The sequence below is a fragment of the Dicentrarchus labrax genome, unplaced genomic scaffold, assembly GCF_905237075.1.
Source record: "Dicentrarchus labrax unplaced genomic scaffold, dlabrax2021, whole genome shotgun sequence".
Classification (NCBI taxonomy): Eukaryota; Metazoa; Chordata; class Actinopteri; family Moronidae; genus Dicentrarchus; species Dicentrarchus labrax.
Window position 1 is genome coordinate 27,026,764 of NW_026136702.1, and position 27,522 is coordinate 27,054,285.

Here is a 27,522-nt window from a genome sequence, read left to right on the forward strand (position 1 = left end):
TACTCATTGCCATCTTCCTCTCTTGGACATCCACATGGGTGTTCTTCACATCCTATCAAGGCATCTTGGGCAAAGTTGTGAAGGTAACATGCAGCCAAAATGATCTTCACCACAGTGACGATGCATGTGTTTTGCAAGTCTCTCAAGCGCCTCCAATTGCACTTCATCCTCCCAAATGCCTGCTCAACGATGACTCTACCCCGGCTGATGTTGGCGTTGTGGCCAAGGTCTGCATCTGTGAGAGCCCTGTTGTCACGTTGGGGGGTGAGGATAAATGGGAAAGTCTGACCAATGTAAGCACTATCCCCCAGCAGACGGTACTCCCCCATCATCTCTTGCCATTCTTGGAAAAATGGGGAGGACCGCAGCAGCCTGGCATCATGCACTCTGCCAGGGATTCCAGTGAAGACGTTGATGAAGCGGCCTTCAGCATTGACAATCCCCTGGAGGAGGACAGAGTAGTAGGACTTCCTGTTCATGTAGTCCCCTCCTCTGATCGGTGGCCTCTGGATCCTGATGTGGCAGCCATCAATCGCTCCAATGACCCCCTCAAGACCAGATGTGTGTTGGAAACTGGTGGCAGACACCCTCTTCTCACAGCCTGTATGCCAAGAGACAAAGGCCTGGCCAAGGGTGGACATGATGGTCAGCACTTTGAGTATGGCGCGATGTGCTGATGACAATGAGACGTTGAGCTTGTCAGATATCCCCCGGAAGCAGTTCTGGTTGGCCATGTACCACAGGAACATGAGCACCTTCTTGCCAATAGGCAGGGGAGGCTGCCCTTGGTGGTGGTCACTTCGCAGGCCACCCTCCTGTAGGTACCTTTGAAGGACCTCAAACCGGGTTCTGGGGATCCTGAAATGCCGGGCAAATGTGTGGTCATCCATGTCCAGCATTATCTGCCATTCTGTGCCAGACTTGAGGATGATCTGATTTCTGGACCGCAGCACAGCCACAGCCACAGCCCTATTTGAGGGAGAGAGAAATGAGAGAACTGTGATTAATATAGATAGCTCATATATTGTGTTTTTATTGCATTACACAAGGCAACGGATCTATCCGGGAAAAAAAATCAAGATAAGTGTCCATTGTACTTTCCACAGTAGCATGTAGATGCCTTAAAGATGCACATGACCAAACATACTGAAATGTGGACATACCATTTGCGTCTTCTATTTTCTTCCTCCATCGCCTCATACTGGAGCTTTTGTTCAACGTCCAGCAATAACCAGACAGCTGCTGCACTGGTGGCGTCCATGTTCTTTCCGAGTCGAAATGCCCAAAGACAAACTGGAACGAAGTGGTACAAGCCAGGCAATTACGTCACGTTCTCTCGGCAACTCGGCCTCCGACAAATGAAGTGACAAATGGATAGCACCATTAATCACACATACCGTTGTAGAGATATAAACATCTTCATTTTAAAGAGCGCCACCTTGTGGGGATGGCCTGAAATTGTGCACGATGCCTAAGGAAGACATGAGTAACTGTGGACCCAAGCTTGGTGTCAATCGGACATACCAATGTGGAGAAATTGTCCACTTTCTTTTTTGACAAAAAATCCACGACATGAAAATCTCACGTAAATCAGCTCAAAATCGCCACGCAGCACTTACTTCCTGTTGCCAGTAGGTGGCGCTATCTCTGTGTCTAAATATTGTGTAGACGTGTTCGGGGCGAGAGTGTTATCAAACACGTGAAGTTTCATTGAGATTGGACCACGTACGCTGAAGTTATGAGGACGTGTTCAGGGCAAAACTGTTTCAGAATATTTGAAGTTTATTGGAGAGTGGACATTGCACACTGAAGTTATGAGCACTATTTTATGGCGAATCTGCTGAAATCGACAAGTTGTCACTGGCACGCAGTTTGATGTACAGTCAAAAATATCTTAACTTTTCCTTTCTATGACCACAGAATTCAAAATGGCCAACATTGACGGCACGCCACGGACACGCCCTTCAACGTACATGCACAAATAGCACAACTTTCAATCAGCACCATTTTTTGACTGTACTCACAAATTTTGAAGCATATCTGATAAATTCCCTAGGAGGAGTTCGTTCAAATACAACGCGAAAAGTTGAAAATAAAAATACAAATGGCCGATAACATCAAAATAATAACATCAAAACATAAAATCTCTTCAAATAAACTAAGACTGGCTTGTGTAGCTTGAAACTTTCAGGTTTCTCTTGAGGAAAATCAACATGTCAACATTCTCAGGTCGAAGCTGAGATCTCTGTGAGGTTGCAACATCCCCTGCAGTCGAATGTGCTGCTGCATGTTGCTCGTGTTGCCGGTATATGTTAGCAGTCTCTTGCAATATTTACATGCTGTTTTGGTTTTGTCTGTCCATTTCTCACCAGTTGTATTTGTGTATATGGGGAATCCAAAATGCCGCCACACAGGTGATTTAAAACCGCTCGGTGCATCCTCTATTTCAATTCAATTCAATTCAATTCAATTTTATTTGTATAGCGCCAAAGTATATTTCAAAGTTGTTGCCTACTGTCGCCATGTCTTCCCTCGTTCTGTGCCCCGTACCTACGTAGTGACGTAAGTCACGTGATTTGACATCTGACGTTGTACAAATGAATCACCAACCAGTGACTCTTTTTTAAGATAATGTAACCTATTTCTAAAAAAAAAAAAAAAAAAGAATCCTACTTCTCTCGCGATTCACATTTCTCGCGAGTCGACCGGTGCGAATCGTCAGGTATTTGTACCGATTTTTAATCGCGCCACGATGCATTGTTACATCCCTAATTATCATTAATAATTATTTTACTTGAAATGTTTGAGTTTGAAATGTTCAATTTCCGTTCAGTGAAGCAATTTAAGCACAAGCACTTTTATTTGGAAATGTTTTATTTTGCTTAGTTTTTTAGTTTGAAATGTTCAGTTTCAGCTCAGTAAAGCACTTTAAACACTTTATTTTTCTTTTTATATATAATTGTGCTTCAAATAAAGACAAGCATTTCCCTACATTTTATGCAATGAAAAATTTGGGTGCACCTAAATTTTGTGCTGGTGCACCTAGGCGCACCAGTGCAACCAATGCAAAAAGTTAGTCTGGAGCCCTGCCAAAAAAATACTTAAAAAATAGTAAATAATAAATGATAATAATAGAAATTTTTTTCATGAAACATGAAAGGAAGTTATCACAACTTCAGCATACATTGTCCAATCTCAAGGAAACTTCACACGTCTGATAAGAGTCCCGCCCTGAACACACCTACAAGGCAATATTCAGTCATACTCATAGCGCCCCCTACTGGCAACAGTTGTCACTGCTCATTGTCCCCCATCGCCGCTGTTGTCGTCGTCATCATCTACTGTTAGTGTGGTTGTTGCTACTGTTGTTGTTGCTGTGCAACTGTCTGTCTATCTGTCTATCTTTCTGTCTTCTGTCTGTCTCTGTCTCTGTGTCTCTCTCTCTCTCTCTCACCCCAACTGGTCGAGGCAGAGGACCACCCACTTTCCTAGGTTTCTGCCTTTTAACAGGCAGTTTTTCCTTGCCCCTGTCGCCAAGTGCTTGCTCATGGTGGTACTGTTGGGTCTCTGTAAATGTTATGAGTTCAGTCTAGACCTGCTCTATTTGAAAAGTGTCCTGAGATAACTTCTGTTATGAATTGGCGCTATACAAATAGAATTGAATTGAATATAAATGCGGTGCAAATTTAATCAAATTTTCAGAAAATCGGCTATAGAAAATATGGTCTAATCCATGTTCCTGTCCACTATGTGAATATTAAGAGGCCTTTCCACGGGATAACCAGTTGGTGGCGCTCATTTTCCAGTCTTTCCAGGGACTATTAAACCATTGCAAAAGAACATGATTCAATAAGAGGTTACTGAAAGTTAATCCACACCTTCATGTTGTTGGATGGCTGACATGCACATTTTGGATTCAGCACTAAATGCATCACACAAAGCTAAACAAACACAGAGAAACCTAAATTTCACTTTTTTCTCCATCTGTGTTTACAAGTCCTGCAGCTTAGCTTCCAGATGCAGTCGAATCCAGCTACTACGTACTTCAGTATAATTATTAACAGATGTATTGAAAAGTCAAGGAAATGTAAATCCAAACACGCACATGTATTGACAATGGAAAGTCCTTTTATGGTTTGTATTTCTGAGTGGGACCATTCAACATAATTTTCTTCTTGTGCTTTTTTCCCCCCTCCTCAGTGGTATGTCACCTGCCGTGTATAAATGGGGGCAAGTGCAGTGCCAGGGACAAATGTCAGTGCCCTCCCAGCTTTACTGGAAAGTTCTGCCAGATGCCCATTCAAAAGGGACACCAGCAGCACCAGCCGACATCAGGAAGCTTTAGCCAAAGTCAGGTCTTCTCCACACATACACTGCCTCTGACCTACAGCAATGGCCAGAATCCTGGTGAGTGAAAAGCACAATTATGATGCCAGCGGTACAAGTAAAGGGTAAACAAATGGTTTTGTGACCTGAATGGAAAATGTGGGTGGAAAAAGTAGAGGAGTAACACTTCCCGATTCCTTATCAGTGAATGTCCTCTAAAGCAACGTTTCAGCCCATTTACTGCCAGTCACACATTGTAAAGGCTACATGGAAGCTTGGGAAAAGCACAATTCACAAATGGGAAATCTTGCAGGTCTGGAGGGTGGTCAGCAGCAATGTAAAGTTATTTGTTTTAAATGGGCTAAACATGTACAAACACTGACATGGTCTTAAGCATACATGTAGAAACATACATGTAGAACCCCTGAACAAAATAAAAATCTGAAAGGATACAATCTTAATAAATCTTATGAGGATCATTTAAAAGTTACAAAACACATGACCCTTGTCATTCAAAAATGATGAGAGCATAACACTCAGCCAGTGTAATAGTCTCCCCGCCCTGCATTAGTGTTTCTGGATTTTGCAATTCTCTCTTTAGCTGGCCGTGGTGCAGTGATAGACATTGAAAATGTTAAAAGACCAGTGTGTAGGATTTAGTGGCATCTAGTGGTGAAGTGGCAGATTTGAACCCATTTGAATACAGCTTAGCCTTCCAGCGTGTAGCAGAAACTATGATGGCCACAAAAAAATAAATAAAAGGGAAACGCCCCATCTAGAACCAGTGTTTGGTTTGTCCATTCTGAACTGCTGTAGAAACAATGCGGACTCCGTAGAAGAGGATCTGCTCCCTCTGTAGATAAACCCATCTCATTCTAAGGTAATTAAAACAACAATTGTCATTTTCAGGTAATCATACACTAATGAAAACATACCTATCAATATTATATTCTGTTTCTGACAAAAGATCCTCCTAAATGTTACATACTGGACCTATAAAGCATGAATGCCAAAGCATTCTCTGGGTTCAACTTCTTTGGTGTGACCGTTGTCTGCTGTGTTTTTCTTATGTCATAAAAGTTTTGGACTGTCAGTTGGACAAAAAGATTTTTTTCTTGTATTTTATGACATTTTATAGTCAAAACAGTTAATACAGAAAATTTTAAAATTATTGACAATGAAAATAATCATTAGTTTGTATCCCAACACATTAATTAAATTAAATAAAATCATAAAGCAGATGAATGTCTCCCAGTTAGTGTGCATGCGTTGAGAGTGCATGCTGCCTGTTACAGTTGCTCCCGCCAAAAATCAATAAAGTATCTTTGATTCTGATTCTGATATTGCACATTGTTAGGAATACCCACAGTTCCTTTTTTATACTGATGCACTCTAAATTGTTATTGCTCATGTTGTCCTATGTGCCTCCAGTGTTCAGCCCCAGCTTCGTCAATATCCACATCAAACATCCTCCAGAAGCCTCTGTCCAGGTTCACCAGGTGTCTCAGCTGGATAATTACCACAACAACGGGCAACGGCTGAAAGGTTCCCAGCCAGGCTCCTCTTCATCCACCAGCTACAGCTACCACCACACAGAGAGCAGCCAGAAGATCCAGCACCACGGCTACAACGTTTATCCCAGCCAGCATGGCCACCAGGTCCCCCAGTACCAACCCGTCACCTCTAAGAACACACTGGGTCGCTGCTTCCAGGAGACCGCAGGGAGTCAGGTGCACTAATGTCTACTGTATATTAGCTCAGTAAAACTGATGGAACAAAGAGGATTTGTGTAGCTTGTATGAAATTAAATGCAACCTTGAATTTAGGGATGCACATAAATTTGTCCAATAATGGTATATTTATATTATTTTGTGTTACGCATATAATTAAATTACCGGTTGATATTAATAACTATTTATTTTTAATTCTTATGCAAAATATTTGATATACTTTATATTCTGTGAAAGCCAAAGTATGTTTGTTAAGTTTTTTTATGTACTTTCACTGTCCTTGGTAAACATTTGCAGGTAGCAGTAATCATATCATCCCTAATTGAATTTCAAAAGTTAGCTAATAATGTAAAAGAATCAATAAAGCCTCAATAGTCAGTAGTCCTGGAAAACCTGGAAATTGATTAAAATGACCAAATATCCTGACAATAGTCCATGTTGTCCCGGAAATTTGTATTCAGTCTGTTCTGTGGACTTAATGTTATGGTAAAAGGAAAACTGTAGTCAATCCAGAAAGCGTAAAAATCAGCTGTGGTTAGAACAGCCAAGTGTACAACAAAACTGAGCTAACACAGTGTCCCTTAAACAATGACCACCTAGGAGCAAGTGCTGTTCTGTATTGACAAGAAAAGGAAGGAGTGGGAACCCTGATAGTAAATATGTAAACTAGACTTGTGCCAAATCATATCAATCATGACAAAACCAGTATAAAGTGATTATAATCAGTTTAAAATCACACACATTAGTTCAAAATTAGATAAAAAATAAAACAACTTAAGTCATGTAGATGTTTTTTTTAAACATGAACCTTCAGAGATAAAGAGCAGACATAACAACACATCACATAATTCATCAACTACAGTTACCAGGAGACAAGTTTCATCAGGATCTGTTTTAGCACAGGTGACAAAAACTGATCTATAATGACATTTCATGTTTGGTAAATGGTAAATAGACCTGTACTAATATAGCGCCTTTCTAGTCTTCCGACCACTCAAAGCACTTTTACACTACATGCCACATTCGCCCTTTCACACACATTTACTCAGTGATGGCAAAGCCCATCGAACAGAAACTAACACATTCATACACATTCACAATTTGGGGTTCAGTATCTTGCTCAAGGATACTTCGACATGTGGCGGGAGGAGCCGGGGATCAAACCAACAACCTTTTGATTAGTGGATGACCCGCTCTGCCTCGAGGCCACAGCCGCCAGCATTGCAGGGCAATCAGGCCACTTGTCCCAACGTTGCAAATTACTGTACAAACAGAGGAGAGCAGACAGAGCTGCCAGTCAAACAGCAGGCTGAAGTTAGTTTGACAATCACCAGCTGTACACACGTTTTACCCAACATGGTCTGCTCTGAGTTGAAGTTAGTTTAAAGCAGGATCTGCTGACTTCTGTACACTACAGGTCTGTTTACATCAATGACTGATCAGATTAAAAGTCCAAAACCTGTTCAACTTAGATTAGTGCAACATTTAAAGCACAAACACTAAAATAGGCAGTAAAATTGACAAAGGTATGGTGCCACATCCAAGTCAAAGCATCTACCCTGGATACAAATAGGACAACCTCTGCTTATATATTTTCTCACTGCACAAATTCACCATGTTAAGTTTAAGTTCATAATCATGAGTCACTCTATCACAGGTCACATTATGCAGAGGAGCTGTTGCCATAAAGATAAGCGACTTAGTAAGGGAGGGCCGGATAGGAAAATAAATATTTGTTATCAGCATATGATTCATCTGATTGAAGGGGGGGTGAGGTGTTTGTGTGTGACACCTGGGGATCAGACATACAGAGGAAGCAGACATTATTTTATTTTTGATTAAAATATAACTAATAAATAATCCTCTTCCATCCCTTGCTCTCTGTCCCACTGTGTGTCATTGTACATATCTATGTTTCAGTGTGGGAAGGCTCTGCCAGGTCTAACTAAGCAGGAGCAGTGCTGTGGGACCATTGGGACATCCTGGGGTTTCCACAAATGCCAGAAATGTCCAAAGAAACCATGTAAGTACAGCTGTTCTTTCTCTGGCATTTTGTGAGTGTGTGTTGTCTTGTCAGGTAAGCAGCTCCTCCAACCGTAGTACACACAACATGCTAAATCTAATTTTTATTATATTAATCTGAGATACATAAGATGGAATGAGATGAGATGAGATGGGATAAGATGGGATGATCAAGATAGACTTGATTGATCCCATACTGGGGAAATGTTACAGCAACTCTAAATAAAACATTAACACAGTAGATAAAATAATGCAAATTAAATAAAAAATAGAATAGAAATAGAAAAATAAGAATTCACAGCAGGAGGTGGTGGCATATAGTAGATAATAATAAATAAATAGTAATAAATAAAATTGCACAGTACAAAAGGTATATACAGCAGTGTTATTAAAGGAACTAGAAAGCTTTCAACATATGTGTGTTTGTGTGTTCATGTGAGAGAACAAATAGACTGTTCAAAATGTAGCATTCACAGTTTGCAATATTAGAAATATTGTGAAAATTCTGCCTAGCAACCAGCTAATATAATCAGCACCAGCAAAATCAGCACTTTGTAAGTTTATCATCTGATCATAATTTAAGTGTGTTTACATATATGGTAAATGGTAAATGGACCTGTACTTGTATAGCGCCTTTCTAGTCTTCCGACCACTCAAAGCGCTTTTACACTACGTACCACATTCACCCTTTCACACACATTCACACAGTGATGGCAAAGTCCATCGAACAGAAACTAACATTAATAAACATTCACACACCGATGCACGGCATCGGGAGCAATTTGGGGTTCAGTATCTTGCTCAAGGATACTTCGACATGTGGCACCAGGAGCCAGGGATCGAACCCACAACCTTCCAATTAGGGAACGACCCGCTCTGCCTCTGCACCACAGCTATATGTATTTTACTAAGTGAACAAACCTCTAACAGAATCAGAAAACATTATAGGACCAGTGTGTGGGATTTAGTGGCATCAAGCGCTAAATGGCATATCTAGAGCCAATGTTTGGTTTTTCCATTCTGGGCTAGTGTAGAAACATGGTGATTCAACGTGGTGGACCCCGGAGAAAAGGACCGGCTCCTTCTGTAGACACAATGATTATTATTTTCAGTTGATTATACACTAATGTAAAAATACAAATGAATATTATATTCAATTTCTGACAATAGATCCTCCTAAATGTTTAAGCGAACCTTAAGACATAGTTGTTCGAAAAATGTAGTCTGCTTATTAAAAGACCAATCAGTCAGTTCAGATCAGTGATGCAGTGATGGGTTGAAATCTTGTGGTTGGAAGTAGGTGTATCATTATTTAAGTCTACCATGAAGAGAAGACTTCATGAGTGCAATTACAGAGGGTTCACCACAAGTTGCAAACCATTAATCAGCCTCAAAAATAGAAAGGCCAGATTAGACTTTGCCAAAAAACATCTAAAGAAGCCAGCCCAGTTCTGGAACAGCATTCTTATGGCATTTTTATAAAGTTCAACTACCTTTTCTCTGAGGTCCTTTAACAGTTCTTTTGCTTTCCCCATGACTCAGTATCCAGCAAATTCAGTATAGCCTTACATGAAACGTCCAGGGATCTCTCAAGAGCTAAGAAACTCATTGGCTTTTTATACACAGACACTAATTACGGTCAACAAGTCACAGGTGTGGAAACCTACCCACAATAGCCGTTTGTGTCAACGTGTCTGTATATTTTTAGGCAAGACATTCAAGGGTATGTAAACTTTTGATCAGGTATGTAAAATTTTGATTACGTGATTTTAGGTATCATTATGATTTAAAAAGAGCACACAAAATGATGTGATAATAAATGGCTTCATCTGACCACTTCATCATGATCAGTCATATTTTCTAAAAAGTGTATGTTGCTAGCACATAGTATATCTAATTACAGGAAATGAGAAGGTTGAGCGAGGTTCTCAACGAGACTTGCTCAGCTGTCCTTATTGGAGCAAAAAGGGGACAGACTTAATCAAGCATTCAGTTTATCTTTAAAACTGAACATAAACAATCAGTGCTATTATGTTAGCTATTTCTATGCTATGTCTATGCTATCTAACTACAGTGCCACTCTCACCTGTTCCAAAATTTCAAGGAATATCTCAGCAGGTCACTGTGGTACTGAGAACATGGCTGTATCAGATTTTCCAGCAGCCTCATCACCTATTATTTCCCACAAAATATCTTTGGGATCAGTGAGAGTTAGATCTTAACTGACAGTGTGCGGTTTCTTTGCACAGGTAAGGTGATATGAGGTTAAAATCACAGCCTCAGGGCTCAGTAAGGAATGTTCTGATCTGCTTTAAGTAATTTCACTGTTCACTGAGTGCTCTTATTTTGGAAGAATTCCACAGATTTATTTTGTTTGTGTATTTTTATTGCAAGTGACTTAACAGTCCTGATGGCCTAAAACACAGAGAAACTAAGATACTACTTTAAAGATAATTTATTATACAAATAAAACAACTGGCATACTGTTCTTTATTCTGTTCTGCTATTCTTTTTAGGATTGAGACTCACTGAGCTTGACTGCCTTTCATTCTTAGGAGTGAAAGGCAAGTGAGGTCAGGGTGAAATGTCCAGCTGTCTGCAAAACTAAAATATGTCTTTACACAGCTCAGTGAGTCTCAATCCTGAAAAGAATAGCCTAATACACAAACTATTGCAGCTGTATATAACCCCCAAAACATATATTGCTTACATTAGCCAAAGTGCTAAATAACTGTTGACATAAAACTGTAAGGGACTGTTGAATCATCAGTGCCAAACATGAGCAACAATGTCAGAAAATATCTGGTTCCTTGAGGAAATGTTAAAACTCCATAAAACATGAGGATAAAAGTGCTCGCCTCTCAAATTGAGTGTTTCTTCTTGTTCCTACAACTGAAAGCGTAAAGTTTCTCTGTGTTCATTGAAAATATTATTTTATGGGCACGGCCTACGAGGATGATTTGCGACAATACAAATAGTTTGGAAGTCAAACCTGTGTGATATAGAACCTTGAAGACACCAGTGCACATACACTGAGAATGGACTTCACAGTGAAGTAGGAGACATCTTGTGTCCAGCAGGAAAACTTTAGAAATGAACAACATGAGAATTTGTTTTTAATGAGGTACAAGGAGAAGTTGCCTTATCAGACACCCAAGCAGACAATTTTTTTGTCTTAATTAGTAAGCACAGTGATATAGGCATGTCATCAGTGTCAGCCAATTAAGACTTTAAAAGTAAAAATCGGCAATAAGATGACACTTGACACTGAATTATACAGTTAACTAGGCTAAATGCTTGATGCTGTGTCACCCAGCACGAGGGAGCACAAGCCAAAGATGGCGTCACTATGTCTGTGAGCACAAAGGAGGGATAAGTATGTCTGTCCTGTACAGGTCTTTTAAAGTTTCTGAAAAAGATAGCAAAGTTGCTATTTGCAATGATTGCTCAGTGTCGGTCCTTCAACACTACAAATTGAATTACCCATTATAAGCGCTGTCATCCCGATCTTTACGGCAAATTTGTGATAAGCGAAGAGAAACAGGCACCACCAAAAACACCGGTCAGCAGCATCTTCTCCAGTCCTTAAACAAAGTGTAACTGGGGCACCCCCAGGGCCAAAGGCATCAATAAGATTTGCATTGATCTGGAACACAAACTGTTTTTCTTCACCAAGAGGTCTGGATTTGAGGACTATATTGAGCCACACACTACATCTATTTTTTAATTCAATTATCGTAAAACTTCAATTAAAAGCAGGGTCCCAGCTAGATGCAGGTCTCGTCTGGTGTGGCTACCCGTTTTGACAAATAAACCCAGATCTCAATTAGAGGCCTAGTCTGGATTTTGAAAATGCTTTAGATGTATAAAACCTCTTAAAGCCCAAGAGGTCATCCACTTGGGCGAGTTCTAAGCTGCTTAGATCGCCTACACAAATATATATATTGAAACTATTGTCCATATGGACATGCTGCGTATTATTAGATCATTTAGATTTTCCACACAGCTGTGACATGTTCCGGCTCTGCTGCGGTCACCAAAGCTGATCACGCCCATTCTAGACAATACTAAAAATCCCACCAGAAGTGCCCCAGGAGCGCCTATCCACTGCGCATAGAATTTGTGGCTGGTCTATTTTTGATGAAAGATGCAACATATTTGTGTCAAGCAGCACAGAGCAGATTGCACTGTCAAACACAGGAACAGCACAGAGAAACAGTCAATTTTAGAAATAAAATACCTCCGGATTGAATTTCACTCTGAGGGAGTGTGACATCATTCTCTGCTCAGGACGACGTCAGTCCACTATATCTTTACATGGCCAATAGTTGTTTGCTGCTATATTAATAAATCATATATACAACCTTTAATCATGCAGTTTACACTCATAACAGACTAGTTATACTGGCATAGATTTATTTTTTTGGTAGGTCAGTAAAGGTTTGACAAGGTAAATTCCTGATATATTCTGTACATTATACATGTATACTCATTAGCCCACGTCTGATAAATACCATGAGAAGGAAAGTTCAGCCTTACTGTTCACATATTACAAAGCCAGAGGTTGGTCCTTCATTGTGCCATGGAGACACTGGTAGCTGGTAAATAAATTGGCGTTATCGATCAAACAAACATGGCCTTGTTGTTTCCCATTGAGCAAAGTATCAATCTGCTTTCAGGTATTTGGGTACTACCTACCCACTGGTACCTTTGTCCACTAATAGAGCAGGGCCCAGTCTGTAACCTGGAGCAGAGATTAAAAAGGGTTTGACTTCTCAATCTCTGGATTATTGTGAGCTACTGGCTGTCTGAGCAGCTTTTAGCCTTGTAGCCCTGAGCCTTTTCACTGTCTCATGTTAACTCTTCTTTATTCATCACAGTCTCTCCCTGTCAGTCATCCTGTCTTTATCTGTTCTCACAGGAAAGCCATGTTACAAACAGATGATGATCTCTTAGAATATGATGCATTACTGTACTTTAAACTGTATACAACAGTATATAAAGTAGTTCAGGTTAGCTCAACCTGAAACATCTATGGCATTAAAGTGCAACATACACATTAATGCAGCAGTGATATTAATTCCGAAAACATCAGATATGGTAGTACAACACTGACAGGGACTATTTTGCTGCACAGTGACTACTTTTACTGTTCATATTAAAAAGTACATTTTGCTGATCATACTTAAGTAAGTAAGCAGTAGGCAGCTGTTTTAAGTGAAAAGGCTCTAGAAAGTCACTGTGCACCAGCTGCTCAGCACCAGACAGCCGACAGACACAGACTAATTGGTGAGCATAGTGGAGCATTTAGCAGTTGAAGAGCTGATAGTAGTGTGTGGATGATAGGGTAATATAAGAATTCATGGCTAAGTTAAACCCGAAAACTGTTTGTAATGTATTTTTTTATGTTAAAATCTTCCTTAAATGTCTGAATGCAAGTACTAACATGTCCACATGCTCCCTTCTTCTTCTTTTATTATCTACATTCTCCTCTTATTAGCTATCCCTCTGATAGATTGTCCTTGGGGTTACAAGAGAATCAACAGCTCTCATTGTCAAGGTAAGAGTTTTTGATTTTGTTTCAGCAGCAACATCTGAACAACTATTAGGTCAATTGCCACAAAATGTGGTACAGACAGGTATGGTCTCCAGATTATAAAACATGTTAACTATGGTGGTCCGCTGACTTTTGCTTTAGTGCCCACCAGCAGGTCATATTTTTTGTAACATCTATTTGATCATAGTGACTTTGGTGATCCCTTGGCTTATATTTGTAGAAGCATAATACCAGTTGGGTGGCCGTCTGCCTGGGTTGGAGTTAGAGAGAGAGAGAGAGAGAGAGAGAGAGAGAGAGAGAGAGAGAGAGAGAGAGTAGGAGAGCACAGCACAGCACAGTCTGGTTCAGCACAGCACAGCATGGTCAGGTGCATTCAGCCTCTTGTCAATCAGCAGCTTCCATTTGCAACTCAGCACAGAGAAAACACAGAACAGTGCTACCCCAGACAAGAAGGCAGCAGTGCTGAATACTGCAATAGAAGCTTTGAAAGCCCAGTTCAGTAAAAATGTATTTCCTGTGATTAAATGAGCTCATGGCCTGGACACACTGCCCACATCTGCAGCGCGTATACGTCACAGAACTTCTTGTTTGATTTTGGTGGATGTAATGGTCTGTGGTGGGTCCTGTACTATTTACACTCTATATAAACAATATCGTCACTGAGCACAGACACATAATATCCATTTTTATGCTAATAACACACTCTTGTTTGCATTGCTTGCTCCATCTTGAAACAACTTGATGCAGTTAATCATTCATTACGGGAGATAAATATTGTAGTCGTGCACTATATGAAAAAGTAGGCTGGTTCACACTGGCAGCAAGAAGAGAACTACTCACTATCATTTCTATTTCTAAATGTGTCCTACAAAAGCTGCCTCAGTATATCAATTCTCTTTTTAATTTTAAACCAGTGCTCACCAGAGCAGATCTCAGGCCAGTGTCTGGCTGATTTCTTATATAACACTTGCGCATAAAAAAATATATTTTTAGTAAAATTTTGTGTTGAAAGTGTAGACGGAAGTAATTGAAAAAGTAATGCTAATTTCAGACTTCCTGTGTTATTCTGGGAAGACTGTAAACTGTGTGACTTAAGTTTTTTGACTTTCTGTAGCTGCAGCCACCCTCTCACATCCACTAGCCATGGCAGCAAAATGCTCTGCTTTGCATCAGCTTTATTTTAGCTTGTAGCGATCCATTAGAATATGCTGGGTCATGCTTGGGACAACCCTGCTCTTTGAAGGTCTTTTTGAAATAACATTTGCCAAGGTGCACAATATTCAAATTGTTGTTTAATAAAAGAAAATGATTAATGTTAATGTTTAGAAAATAATTCTGTCTCCAATTTTGCGGTAATAAAGTTCCAGTGTGTAACATTTATGAAGATCTATTGTCAGAAATGGAATATAATATTCATAGGTATGTTTTCATTAGTGTATAATCATCTGAAAATAAGAATTGTGGTGTGCCACAATCATACACACTGGTCCTTTAAGAAATCCTTGAACCTGGATTGATTGTGTTTTTCGTTATTTGTTGATTCACAGATTTAGATGAATGCCAGTTACAGGGTGTGTGTCCAAATGGAAACTGTCTGAACACCGTGGGCAGCTACAGGTGCATGTGTAAACCCGGCTATGTCCCTGACCCCACACTCACCACATGCATATGTAAGTCCTAAAGTGTAACGTTGTCTATCACAGATTCTTTGTGTCATTAATTTCTCATTGATTATCGTCTAAACCCAGAACACCCAACAGTGCAAGACTGAAAAATCTTATAATATGTTTCAATATTTCCCTGTGCCACCTGTTCCAAAGTACAAGCATAGCAAAGGCTGCCAGGAATGCTGCTAAAGCGAGTGTGTGTTTTGATGATATGCATATGAATACAGTGCATGGATTTAAGCGTGCTGTATTGTATAATCAGATGCCCCCTCAAGCATGTACCTCAAGGCACGACACATCAGGCAAGGTGTGGTATGTGATATGTTGGCCAAACCCAAGAGAAGAGGAGGGAAGAGAGAAAGAGATAAAGGAGAGAATGTGGGGAGCAGGGAGATGCAAGAGTGTCAAAGTGGTCAATCTTGAACAAAACTGATCAGTAGTGCTAATCATCAATTTCCCTTTGTTGTGACATGCTGTGCATGTGTTCCCCTGGTTTCAAGGTGCTTCAAGTTCCAGTGTGTGTACATGTGTTTGTGTTTGTGTGTGTCAGGGAGAGAGATAAAATATATAGAGGATTGTGGTTCTCTTTTCTCATCGTTATTGAAAACCAAGTGTCCATTCATCACCATCACTGTTTAATCCAAAGGGCTCAGCTGAGGAGATTGCTGACTTCTAGCAGCTGTGCAAATGCACATACTTCAAGGACATGGCTCACCTGCGATTGAAAACTCAAGTGATTTACTTGTATCTTTTATTGTATCGTTACATGTGATCAAGTGTCACTGCCTGTGTTTGGCAGTAACTCATTACAAGTAATAATATTACTTTCCCCAGTAACTAGTAGTGTAACTAAGTACTAATAAATTGCAGTAATAATACTACAGTTAAAAATGTAAGAACTATTAAATCCGCAAATCATTTGTTCTTTTCCTATTCGATATATATTTCAAAATCAGTTATTTTGTTATTTATTTATGAATCCAACACAAAAAAATTATAACGGCTTATTTTTTGTTACTTTCGATTTTATGCTCAAATCAAAAACAGGAAATGGAAAAAGATTTGATTTTGATTTGATAGTCCAATGTGTTATGCCTAACTTAAAAAATAAAAAATGCACTTGGCTGATGGTGCTCACTGATTGTAATGAATATGAACATCAATATAAGTATTTTGTAAAATGTCACATTTAAGTGTTCACTTGTGTGAACAGATCAACAAGAAAAAGGAAGTATAATGTTGACATGGATACAGTGAGTTAGACTGTGGACAGAAACGTGAGCCCCGTTTTTTCAATTATTAACAGTTAATTTTTGCTGTGTACCAATCGATGTACTGATGAATATTGCTGAATTACTTTTGTACTGAAAAAATCTTAAAAAACTGAAAATTTTGCTTCTGAAGTTCTGAAGCATTTCTATTCTTGTCCCGGTACACACATACAGTGAGTTACACTGTGTGCGTCAAATTGAGCCTCCAGTGTCAACTTAATCTGAGGTTTTGCGTGTTTGCATAAGAGGGCTGTGATTGGCAGCGCAGGAAGAGTTTTTCATAATGGCTCATGCTCTGTATGTGCTCCCGGTAGAATGTACAATGGTAATATCAGGATATTAGGAGTTAAAAGAAAAATGAATGGCTCTTATTAATAGCCTACTACAGTGAGATGAAAAGGAGGCTTGTTGGCAGTGCATTGTCGACAGAGTAAATTCATAAGTAACATTACAGTACTTGTGTCATAGCTTCTCTAGTTTAATCTTACGGACTTTAGTTGTGATATGATTTAATACGACTGCTGTAAATTTTTAAGATTGAAGTGGTAAAAACATTTCCAAAATTTACCCGTTAAGGGATTAAAGCAAGAAAGTCAGCATGAAAAGTTATCTGGGAGGAAATGTGTACAATGCATTGAATTAAGTATTATATGAATTTAAAACTGTCTATGCCTGAAATTAGGCATGGGACCTGAGAATATTAAATCCTGAATTAAGGTTTGCTCCCTCAAGCACCAAGGCTGAAGGGTCACCTGTATGATTGTGATGCTACTGTGTTAGAATAACAATAGCAACAATAACAATCATTTTAGCTGCAACCCTAGTGGAAAGAACACCTAATCCGTGCTCTAATGAGGATATTCAGTAATACAGTACGGTCGCACCAATCACTGTCTGAGTGCCTATGGAAATAAGTGTTCTGTATATAGGCTTAGCCTATGCGTGTTAAAAAGTATTTTTATATTGTGATTTACCTGCAATCACATAAAAAGCCTCTCTGAATTTTATGATGAATAACTGGGGACATAAAATGCATTCTAGTTTCTTCACAAGATTGGGAGTGGGGGAAAGGAGCTTCATAGGGATACATTGGGTAACAATAAAGATAACCTGCAAAGAGCAGATTAGAGATGGAGCATAAATTGCCATGACAGCATACCTCAGGTAAAACGTATCCACCTTTTGTAGTACGGTTAATCAGGAAGTTACACCTGATGTTACAGTTACTCCTGAAGGTACCTGAATAAGCCTCGCTTTGTAGTACAGCCCTCAGGAATCCTTCAACATGTCAATAAGGTAAACAACTCCTTTTTAACTTGGGTCCTGTGGAAAACCTTTCTTGCTGGGGCAGCACTACTTAAAAGTCCAGTGTGTAACATTTAGGACATTTTTTTTTTAGCAGAAATGGAATATGGCACTTTGTTTGGAGCCTAATAAGGTAGTTTTGTGGTCTATATATTAGTTTTTTCCCCATTTACCTAAATCCTGTTAAGACATTGCTGTAACCACCATGTTGTTTCTTGAATGTAGTGCACAGAATTAAGACCAAATTGTAAAAAATGTCTCATCAAACCACAAAACAGATGACCTATTACACTGAAGAGTATCAGTGTTTTCAGACTTCTTTTATTTCACAATAACAGAGTTTACTTTGCCCCTGTGAACTTTAAATGAAGTTTTTTTTATACTTTTCTCTAGCACTTTGCCCTGAAACAATTCCTTTCCGTAGGTCTCAGTTTGTTTGACTTTGTTTGTTGATCCAACATCTGTGATTGAAAAAGAGCAGAGGAGCAGAATCACTTGTTGACAGGTGCAAAGAAATGTGTTTCTGATGTGAAAAGCCAGGCTTGTTGGTGCCTACTTATTTTCAAAGAGCAACAGCCAATGGGTATAAGTGATACTTATAAGTAGTAAGTGGAAATGGAAGTATGATAAATGTTAATAGCGCATGTCTTCAGTAGTGCATGAAGCATTGGCACGAAATCTGATGTTTTTCCTATACTATGTTGCTGTGATTTGTTGTGTTCAAATTGTGTTTGGCTTTAATTGTTTAAACATAGTTGTTTGTGTGTACCACCACAAAATGTGGTTATCCAACTTGTATTTTTCTTTATGCACAAGAGTTTTAATAGACATGTTTAGGCTGTGTTTGTGGCAGAAGTTTGTTCAGGTGGGAAGGGAAGGTTGCTTTGGTGAAGGGGACCTCTTTATTTCTCCTCTTTCTGTCCTCTCTTTCCCCCATGTATGTGTCTCCTACACTCTGGCGCACCATTTCGTATGCCCCCCTCCTCCTACTCCTCTTTGTCCTCCTCCTGCGCTCCTCTTCAGCCAACACGCCTGCCATCCAAGAGGAGAAGGGGGCTTGCTTCCGTTTGGTCAGCTCAGGAAGGCAGTGTTTGCACCCAATGTCTGCCCAGCTGAGCAAACAGCTCTGCTGCTGCAGTGTGGGCAAAGCCTGGGGCCCTCGTTGTGACAAATGCCCCCCTCCAGGAACAGGTAAGCCAGCCCCTAGCAGACATTTATCCAGTCTAAATGAGAACTAAAGGCCCAAAACTTTCTTTTCTCAATTGTATGAAGAGAACAACATGCCAAACACCATTCAACAATCATGCGGTTTCATGAAGCCTTGCAAATCAATAAAGGTTTGTGTCAACACAACAAGGCATTCAGTTCTGCTCAGCAGGCTAGTGTCCTGCGAGCCACAAGAGTAAAGGAACTGAGAGTGTGACGGCAGGCTAGCAGCTTCAGAGATGACAATGTCTGTCATGCTTTCGTTGGTCCTCCACTTTGATCTAGACTGAAATGTCTCAGCAGTTATGGGGTGAGTTGCCATAAAAACTAAAAAATTTTACTACAAAATTCTGAAATTTAGAAATATGTCAGCTTCTACTAGATGGATTAGCACGACATATTGTACATATATTGTATCCTAAGGACTTGGTGATCCCCTGACTTTTCATCTAGTTTCACAACAGATTGAGATTTTGAGTAAAATATTTTGATTTTGAACTATTTTATGTATAGTTCAAAGTTTTGCGCAGACATTCATGTCACCTTCAGAATGAATACTAATAACTTTGGTGATTTTAATTTGTCCAATACTTGGGTTTATGACCAAATACCTGCAAGACATTCCCATCAGCGTCTGCTGTACTTTGTTTTTAGTGCTATATAGAAAATATTAGCATGCTAACACGATAAACTAAGACGATGAAAATGGGAAAAGTTACCTGTTAAACATCAGGATGTTGGCATTGTCATCATGAGAGTGTTAGAGCAGTGACGTTATTAATTAGCTCAAAGCACTGCTGTGCCAAAGCACAGCCTCACAGTGCTCCAGGATGACCGTGGACTCTAAGACTATAAGCTTACCTGGTTCACACCACAGCCATTCACAATGTATTTTGATGTGAGATTTGCTTCATTTCTGTGAAGAAAACTTGTTATTAAGTTCCGGTTATTTAAATCAAGTGTTTTTTGATGAAGAGATAGTTACTGTATAATTGTATGGAAGATCTGAAAAGGAATTACAGTCTGTTACATGTTATCACATTTATTGATAAGCAAGGCCCTGTTAAATTGCTATTTTTGTGAATGATTTGTGGTGTGATAATTCTTTCATATGGAAAATGTTTTATGCTCTTATAACTAATGACAGAATCTGTCATTAAATATTCTCCTAACAGTTCTCTAAGCAGTGTTTTTTAAATTGAATGTGAATTTGATTATATTTATAGAAAGGCAAAATATGGAAGAGTTACCCCTCAGAATTAAGAGAAGGGTTTCCCCATAGAACTTCTCTCAGAATTCGCAACTTCTTTAAAAGTCAGGTTGAAGTATCCATGAAAAGAACTGCTAAACTTTTAGTCTAACAGAATTTCAACTAAAACAGTATTATGTAATAATAAACATTGAAACACTGAAGTAGAAAAAATCATCAGCTTTGTAAAAGTATGCACATTTATTAAGAACGAGAGCCCTCTTAGTGAAATTCATTTAATTACTGTATTGTATTAAAAAGTCTGATTTATATTAAACTAAATATATAATGTGTTAATACAGTACATCTTTCTAGCAAAGCCTTTCTAGCGAACAAAAAACATTTCAGTTTCCAGAACTATTTATTACAATAACTTTAGGATTAAGGACTTGAATAAAAGACAGGAAATTATAAAAAAGAAAAGAAAACAACAAGATCCTATTTGTGTCTCATTCTTTTATCCCAGATACTTTATGTCTGCATGGGTTTTACAGCTTGGCTAAGTAGTGGCTTTTATAGTTGCTTTTTGATTCCATTAGCAAAGTATTTTGCATTAGCTGTTATCACACCCACTTTTGCTACTTTCCTGTTTATCTTTATTGTATTTCCACACCACTCATTATGTCAGTACATGTTGGTCAAGTTTCTTTCAGGCAGTTTTGTGTATTGTAAATTGTTTGTTTGTGGCAGGCACGTGACCTTTAAACCTCATGATTTGTGTATAATATGTTTCATGGCAATGCTCCTTTGGGTTTAGGTGGAATATAAAATATAAAGTAGACTACAGACTTAAACTGCTAATGCATTATGCATTTTCAGGAACAAAGACTTCCAGATCATCAAATCACCCCCTGAATTACACCAGGGTATCTAATTATAGCCAATTAGATAGTTTTCAAGTAATGTGCATCTCAGAGTTGGTAATTAGAATTGTGTAATGCTCTTTCTATCCTTGAACCTTTACTTCCTTTACCATTGTTAACAATGTCTATCTATCTATCTATCTATCTATCCATCTATCCATCTATCCATCTATCCATCTATCCATCCATCCATCCATCCATCCATCCATCCATCCATCCGCTTCGTGCCTCTCCTGACCTGTCCTGGACAATGAATGAAAATAATCGACCACAAAAATGTTGCCCAATCCTATTGTTAAGTTGCTCTTTGATGGACACATACCTATGGCTGCTACACTGTAAAAGCCATTCAGGGCATGTGTGTTAGCAGAAGAAACGGTGTGGGTGCTTCTTCTTCTACAATCTATAGGGGGAGTTATAACAATGTCAGTTCCTGAGGAACTGGGTGGGTGAATCATATCTATTTATGAACATGAACAAATTGGGAAAGAGGACATTGGCACATACAGTTTTTAAGGCACCACCTGAGAGATGTGTTTACTTTCACACCAGTGTAAAACAGCTTCAGGCACATACTCTACCAGGAGGTGTTCTGCTAGCCACTTAATGCAAAATCTTCTACTTTTATTTTTACTTTGAAACTGGATCCTCACTCATAAGTAAACTCACTTATATTATTAGTCAGTATAAGCACAAATATCAGTATCGGTACATCCTGTAAATCAGAAATGCCAAAGATAGTCAAGATTTTTCTCCCACAGAACCTGTTTACGCCTAGTATTAACATGCATATTGTATTTTAAGTACGTCAATTTACACCTCCAGATGCGTCTCCAGTGACCACTTGTGATCAGATCTCACTTACCGCTCTATATGCAAAATAAACACTTTTATAGGGCTGTACCCTTTTGTTGTCAGTGTTCATTATTACTATCCTTTTTATTAGTTCAACCCTGTCCTTTTGATTATGATGTCAGCAGCCTTGCAGAACAGACGCTCTTTGGTGCATTGTGGGATTTTATAACTTCATAAGCAGGACACACAGTTTTACTGTCCCTGAATGTGTGGAAATCAGATTTTTTCACATCACAGATGAACATTAATGCCAGAGAAAGTAAGAGAGCAGCGTAGAGGAGGTTGTTCCACTGTCTAGCCAATACGCTGGGAAATATTAATTACTTAATGTGTAACATGTCCTGAATTTACAAGTTTATCCCGCTCAATAAGTCTTAAAATTGTGAAATATTTTTAAGGGAGTCTGGGTATAAAGCAGTTAGTAGTTCAGTGGTCAGATTAGTTGAAACAGAAGTATTCACAAACATCAGAGAGCTCAAATGCGGCCCAATTAGACAGCATGTTTCTGTGAATTTACAGGACGTCAGTAGAGGAGGCAGTCCTTCAATGTGGCCCAGGACACATTAGTTTTTACACTACAAAAGATATGTGGTCAAATGCATCACAGACCACATCAGTAAGTGGTTTGAGTGATCAGATCACAATGTGTCTTGGCGGTCGTTTACACCCTTTAATTGTCCATTTGTGATCAGATCACCCAGGATGCATGTTAATACAAAGTGTAAACATGTTTAAATTGGAGCTAAGGGACACAGGCTTGAACATATTACATACTGAATGTAATACTGAAGTTGATGTACCTCCAAATTAAGCTAAAATAATTAATTATTGCTAAATCAATAGAAACAGAGGTTTCTGAAGGACATCAAAAACAGAGGAAAATCGGGAACCTAGATAGCTCACTTGGTATAGCTGGTGCCCCATGTACCAAGGCCAATCCCGGCTTTGCGCTCAACTCTGATTTGTGGCCCTTTGCTGTGTGTCATCCCCTGTCTCTCCTGTCACTCTTGGGCTGCATTATCAACTAAAAAAGGCAATACAAAAAACCCAAAATATATTTAATACGAAAATAATCAATATAGGTTGATTTTATGTTACTAAACCCTTGTTGTTATCCACATCACATCCCCATGATGTCTCAATCAGTGGTTATAGAGCAATGGAATACATCAGAGGGGTTTATGGGCAACCCTGCTGAATGAATGTTCAATGTGAATCCTTTTAAATAAACAACAAACTGAAATGGAAACTTGATCTGCCACACTTGTCTTTAACACTCAGTGTCCCTCAGTTATTTTAGGCTTAACAAATATGGTGCAGCTAAAGTTTGAGGGAAGATTAATTAAAATGATGAGTGCACTTATGGACTGTGTGTTCACCTATGTGTCTATCAGGAATTTTGTGAGGAATTAATTTAGCTACTGAGATAAGTTGCACAATTTGAACATTGTTTCTGTCATGTTGTGTTGTATCTACCTTAAACCACATTTGGAGCCGGTAAGTGATAATATTCAGAGAACAATACGAGAAAGAGGTTTTGCTCTTGTACCTATAACTAATATGACTGTTTACTAGCTAAAATTAACATTGTCAGAACACTTGTGAAAACTGTTGCGCCAGAAGTCTTTATAATAGACAGTGTTAAGTAATTAACAGTGTACAACTGAAAAGAATGATTTTTTTGCACTTCTTATATTCACTTGTATGATATGCATTTTTTTTCCTTCTTACATAGCTAAGTTCAAAGAGATCTGTCCCGGTGGAATGGGCTACACTGTTATACCAAATCCACCTGTCAATAAGCCAGTCACTGTTTACCAGGAGCCCATTGACCTGCTACCACCGCAACCCCTGCCAACACCAGAGAGACCAGTGGAAGCTTTTGGGAAACCAGAAGAGATTTTACCAGGTATGTCTCTGGTGCATGTTCAGTTGTGTTTTTTTGGGGGGGATATGTTTAGAACAGGTAAAACCTATTTTAGCATGAACTAGATACTTGATGCACATCATCGGGCTTCAGTTGCTTGCTCAAGGACACTTCGATATGCAGCAGAAGGAGCTGGGGATCAAACTGCCAACCTTACTTGATTACTTGATTATTGGACAACCTACTCAGCCACAGCCGGCCTCTTAGTTAAGGATTGATGTAGATTAGCTAGCTACTTAGGTAGCATTTGGCTAACTTAAGATGTGACTATATGTCCATGTCCTTTTCAACATGGAAAAGCCTAGCATATAGCATATCTAGGTACAGGAAAGGAGACAGCTGCAAGGTTCATTTGAATTTCTGTCTGGGGGAATGTAAACAGCAGCAACAAGATAATGATGATAATATGGTTTCATCTTCACTTAAAAAGAAACAGTGTCCATCTGCTTTGACTGTGTTTGAGCACCAAGCATCATCGATGTAAACACTCTCTGTGGCCTTGGAACATGGCCCACCTATCAAGGATGTTGAGCCCAGCATGGCTCCTATTTGGTTCTCTTCCTCTCCTCTTGGGGCACAGTCCGGCCAATCTGGTTGGGTGGGTCATCTCAAGGTCATCTCAAGATCTGCTGCTAGCCGAAAACAAATTAAAACAAAAACAGAGAAGTTTGAAGGAGCTAGCCAACCGGCTGCAGCATCTGAATATGTAGCCATTTCCATAGTCAAAATCTCCTGAATCCAGTCAATCTGAACAATTTTGGTTTAGCACTTTAAAATCAGGCTCAATCAGAGATCATTCAATGATGTTTCAGCAATAAAGCAGAATATTTTTTACAGTAACAGATTAAAACAAAAATGTAGCAAGTTACATTGATTAATCAATCAACCAATTGCTTCAGCAGCAGTTTCCATTGTGGGGCTCATTCAGGTGATTGGATAGAGTCAAGCCAGTGCTTTAGCCATTCATATGGTTGCTAGCATGAGACATACATATGTTCATCATGGGGCGGCACCATCACCTTTCAACTGGACATCAACTTGCCACTTTAAGTGGAAAGCCACATTACTAAACTCAGTGTATTTTCAAATAAATACATTTTTTTGGAAAGATTGCTTTGAGGCAATGTAATACTTTTTTGTGCTTTTCTTTAATGAACGCAACAAAAAAAAACAAGCATTGTAACAAATTATTCCACCTCTCTGTTTGAAGTGTCCCAGTGAAATATGTCTACACTGTTGAATGAACAGCAGTCTCACTTTTACAGCTCCAAAGTAACACTAGAAACTCTACTTATGATCCTTGATTAGGAACTCAAATCTTCAAAGAAACCATATGACATTTGTTTGTAGAAGACAAGGATTAAAGTGCTTTGGCTCATTTTACATTCCCCTCAAACATAGGCCAGCCCAGAGCCCTTTAGAAGAGGGAGAGAGAAGGAGAGATGAACCTGGCTGAGAGAGGTAGCTTCACCCTCTCCTGTTATTATGCAGGACATGCTTGGCAGCCACCAAGGGAAAGAGAAACTTTGCAACCTCTTAGCCAAAGCCAGACTTTGAGTCAAAATCACTACTAAGCTTCTCTGGAGCAGAGGAATACAGAGTTTTCCAGGCACACAGGACAGCCTCAATTAACAATCGGACAGAAATCTAAAACCTAAAACCTCTGTAGATTAGTGTTTTGATACTACCAGATAATAGTGTGGCGCCTGGCAGCTGTACAAATTGGCATTTTGACACAGCAGAAAGCCGTGCTGGGTGGGAGGAAGAGAGAAGATTTTTTTAATCCCTGTTACATTATAGACCTAAGAATGTGGTCTGCAATGTTTATGACATTTTCACAACATGGAAACTTGGGCCATTCTCATAGGGCAGCTAGTAAAAGGATTGCTTAAAAGACCAGTGTGTAGGAGTTAGTCGCATCTAGCAGTGTAGTTGCCTCCACCTGCCCTTCCAGTTTCTGTTCTGTTCTAGCCTTTCCACAACATGCCATTAGAAAATCGAATGTTTCCAGTTTATTCGTTCCAACTAGCTGAAGCTAATTTAGTCCTTCTATAAATCGTGCATTCATGAAGGTTATAATATTCAGTTTTTTATTAAAACAGTTTTAGAGAGGAGGTTTTAGAAGAAGGAATAGGGGGAGTTTTTTGTGATAGTGTTGAATTATAGGCTGAAAGGGGGTTTATTTTTTTCAGCCCACCCTCATTGATATAAATGGGGTCAACAAATAATGGAGACACCTGTACTAACCTTGAAACCCAAATACCCAAGATAGTTACATACAGTACATTATATACATTATATTTGTATTACAAACTTACATTTCAAATGTTTTTTTTTTCTGCGGTCAGTAGCAACAACTGCACCAGATCAGGTAGGTTGGGTGCTTTAAAGAGTTAAAATGTAGAAGCAGTTTGCATGTACAGAGACTGGCTCTGCCGCATAGGAGTTGCAGAATCACCTTTGCATGAAGTCAGCAATGTTGCTGCATGACTTTGAGCTAATCAGTACAGAGCAGTGAGTCTATGTGTAAATCTTCAACGTGTAAGCTATATGTACTGTATGCATAAGTATAGGTGAAAATCCTTGACATTGTCCCCCAAAAAAGACAGAAGTCAGATGTTACAGGCATTGTTTTGCTTTCTAGCTTGGTTGCTGAGCTGTACATTTTTGCTCTGTATTTAAACTGCAGTCAGTTGCCATGCTGCAAGCTGAATGCTAATCTGTTTCTAAACACAACATCTGTATTGCATGACAGAAGCAGTGTGCAAAGCTGGCACTGAAATATACATTTGGACTGAAAGAAAATGCATACGTCGCTCTGTTGACCTTGTTCCTTTGTATTACTGTCTGTGTGTTTTGTTGTTAAAGGAGCTGGTAGTTCCTGGGGTTAGTAATAGTCCAGTAGTTGAACCTATCCTGCCCCAGCTATCTCCGGGTGTATCCACTGTCAAGATCGAGGCAGCCTACCCAGGTGTCTGCTTCACTACCCTTTAAACTTTGTGGTATGATGGACAGTTTGGGACGTCACTGCTTGTCAAGCTCAGAGCACTTTGTCAGCCTCAACTGTACTGCAGGTTCACTATAGTCTGTCAAGTCCAGCTGTGCTGTAATGCTAATGTTAATATGCTATTACTGCCATAATTGATCATTTTAACAAGAACGTGTGAATAACAAATGCTAATATTGAGCTGAAACAAAAGCTAAGTGTGAGGAAGTACAGCTGACAAGATGAATCTGATGTCCTAAAAAGGCCACCGTACTGTGACCTTTTTTACACTGATATTAGAAGAAGGGCTGCTCAATATGGTGACAGCAATTTAATATTTTTACAGAATTGTTACTCTTTACTGGAAAAAAATGATGATGATGTGACATTTGTTGGAGTCTGTACCAAACAAACATGTTTCTTTACATCTGGAGAACATGTAGGCCATGGCATTTCTGCAGCACCTCAGTACTTCATTATATGCAGTTTGTCACACATTTTTACCTTTATCAAACACGTTACAGCTTCTGCGATTTGCATATTGCACTCGGCCATATT

The 27,522-nt window shown here is 39.2% G+C and overlaps 1 protein-coding gene across 7 annotated transcripts in view; it reads left to right on the forward strand.

Moving 5' to 3' along the window:
- The window catches only part of ltbp1 (latent transforming growth factor beta binding protein 1), a 134,205-nt gene that overhangs the window by 60,054 nt on the left and 46,629 nt on the right, over positions 1-27,522 (forward strand). For 5 of the 7 annotated variants that reach the window (XM_051422791.1, XM_051422750.1, XM_051422763.1 and 2 more), the window contains 9 exons: positions 4,201-4,407; positions 5,758-6,056; positions 7,977-8,079; positions 13,579-13,638; positions 15,183-15,305; positions 18,902-19,069; positions 23,787-23,960; positions 26,327-26,349; positions 26,847-26,949. In XM_051422791.1, the coding sequence (XP_051278751.1) occupies positions 4,201-4,407; positions 5,758-6,056; positions 7,977-8,079; positions 13,579-13,638; positions 15,183-15,305; positions 18,902-19,069; positions 23,787-23,960; positions 26,327-26,349; positions 26,847-26,949 (1,260 nt within the window). The remainder of the gene's footprint in view (positions 1-4,200; positions 4,408-5,757; positions 6,057-7,976; positions 8,080-13,578; positions 13,639-15,182; positions 15,306-18,901; positions 19,070-23,786; positions 23,961-26,326; positions 26,350-26,846; positions 26,950-27,522) is intronic. The other 2 variants (XM_051422798.1, XM_051422783.1) reach the window with 2 other exon arrangements.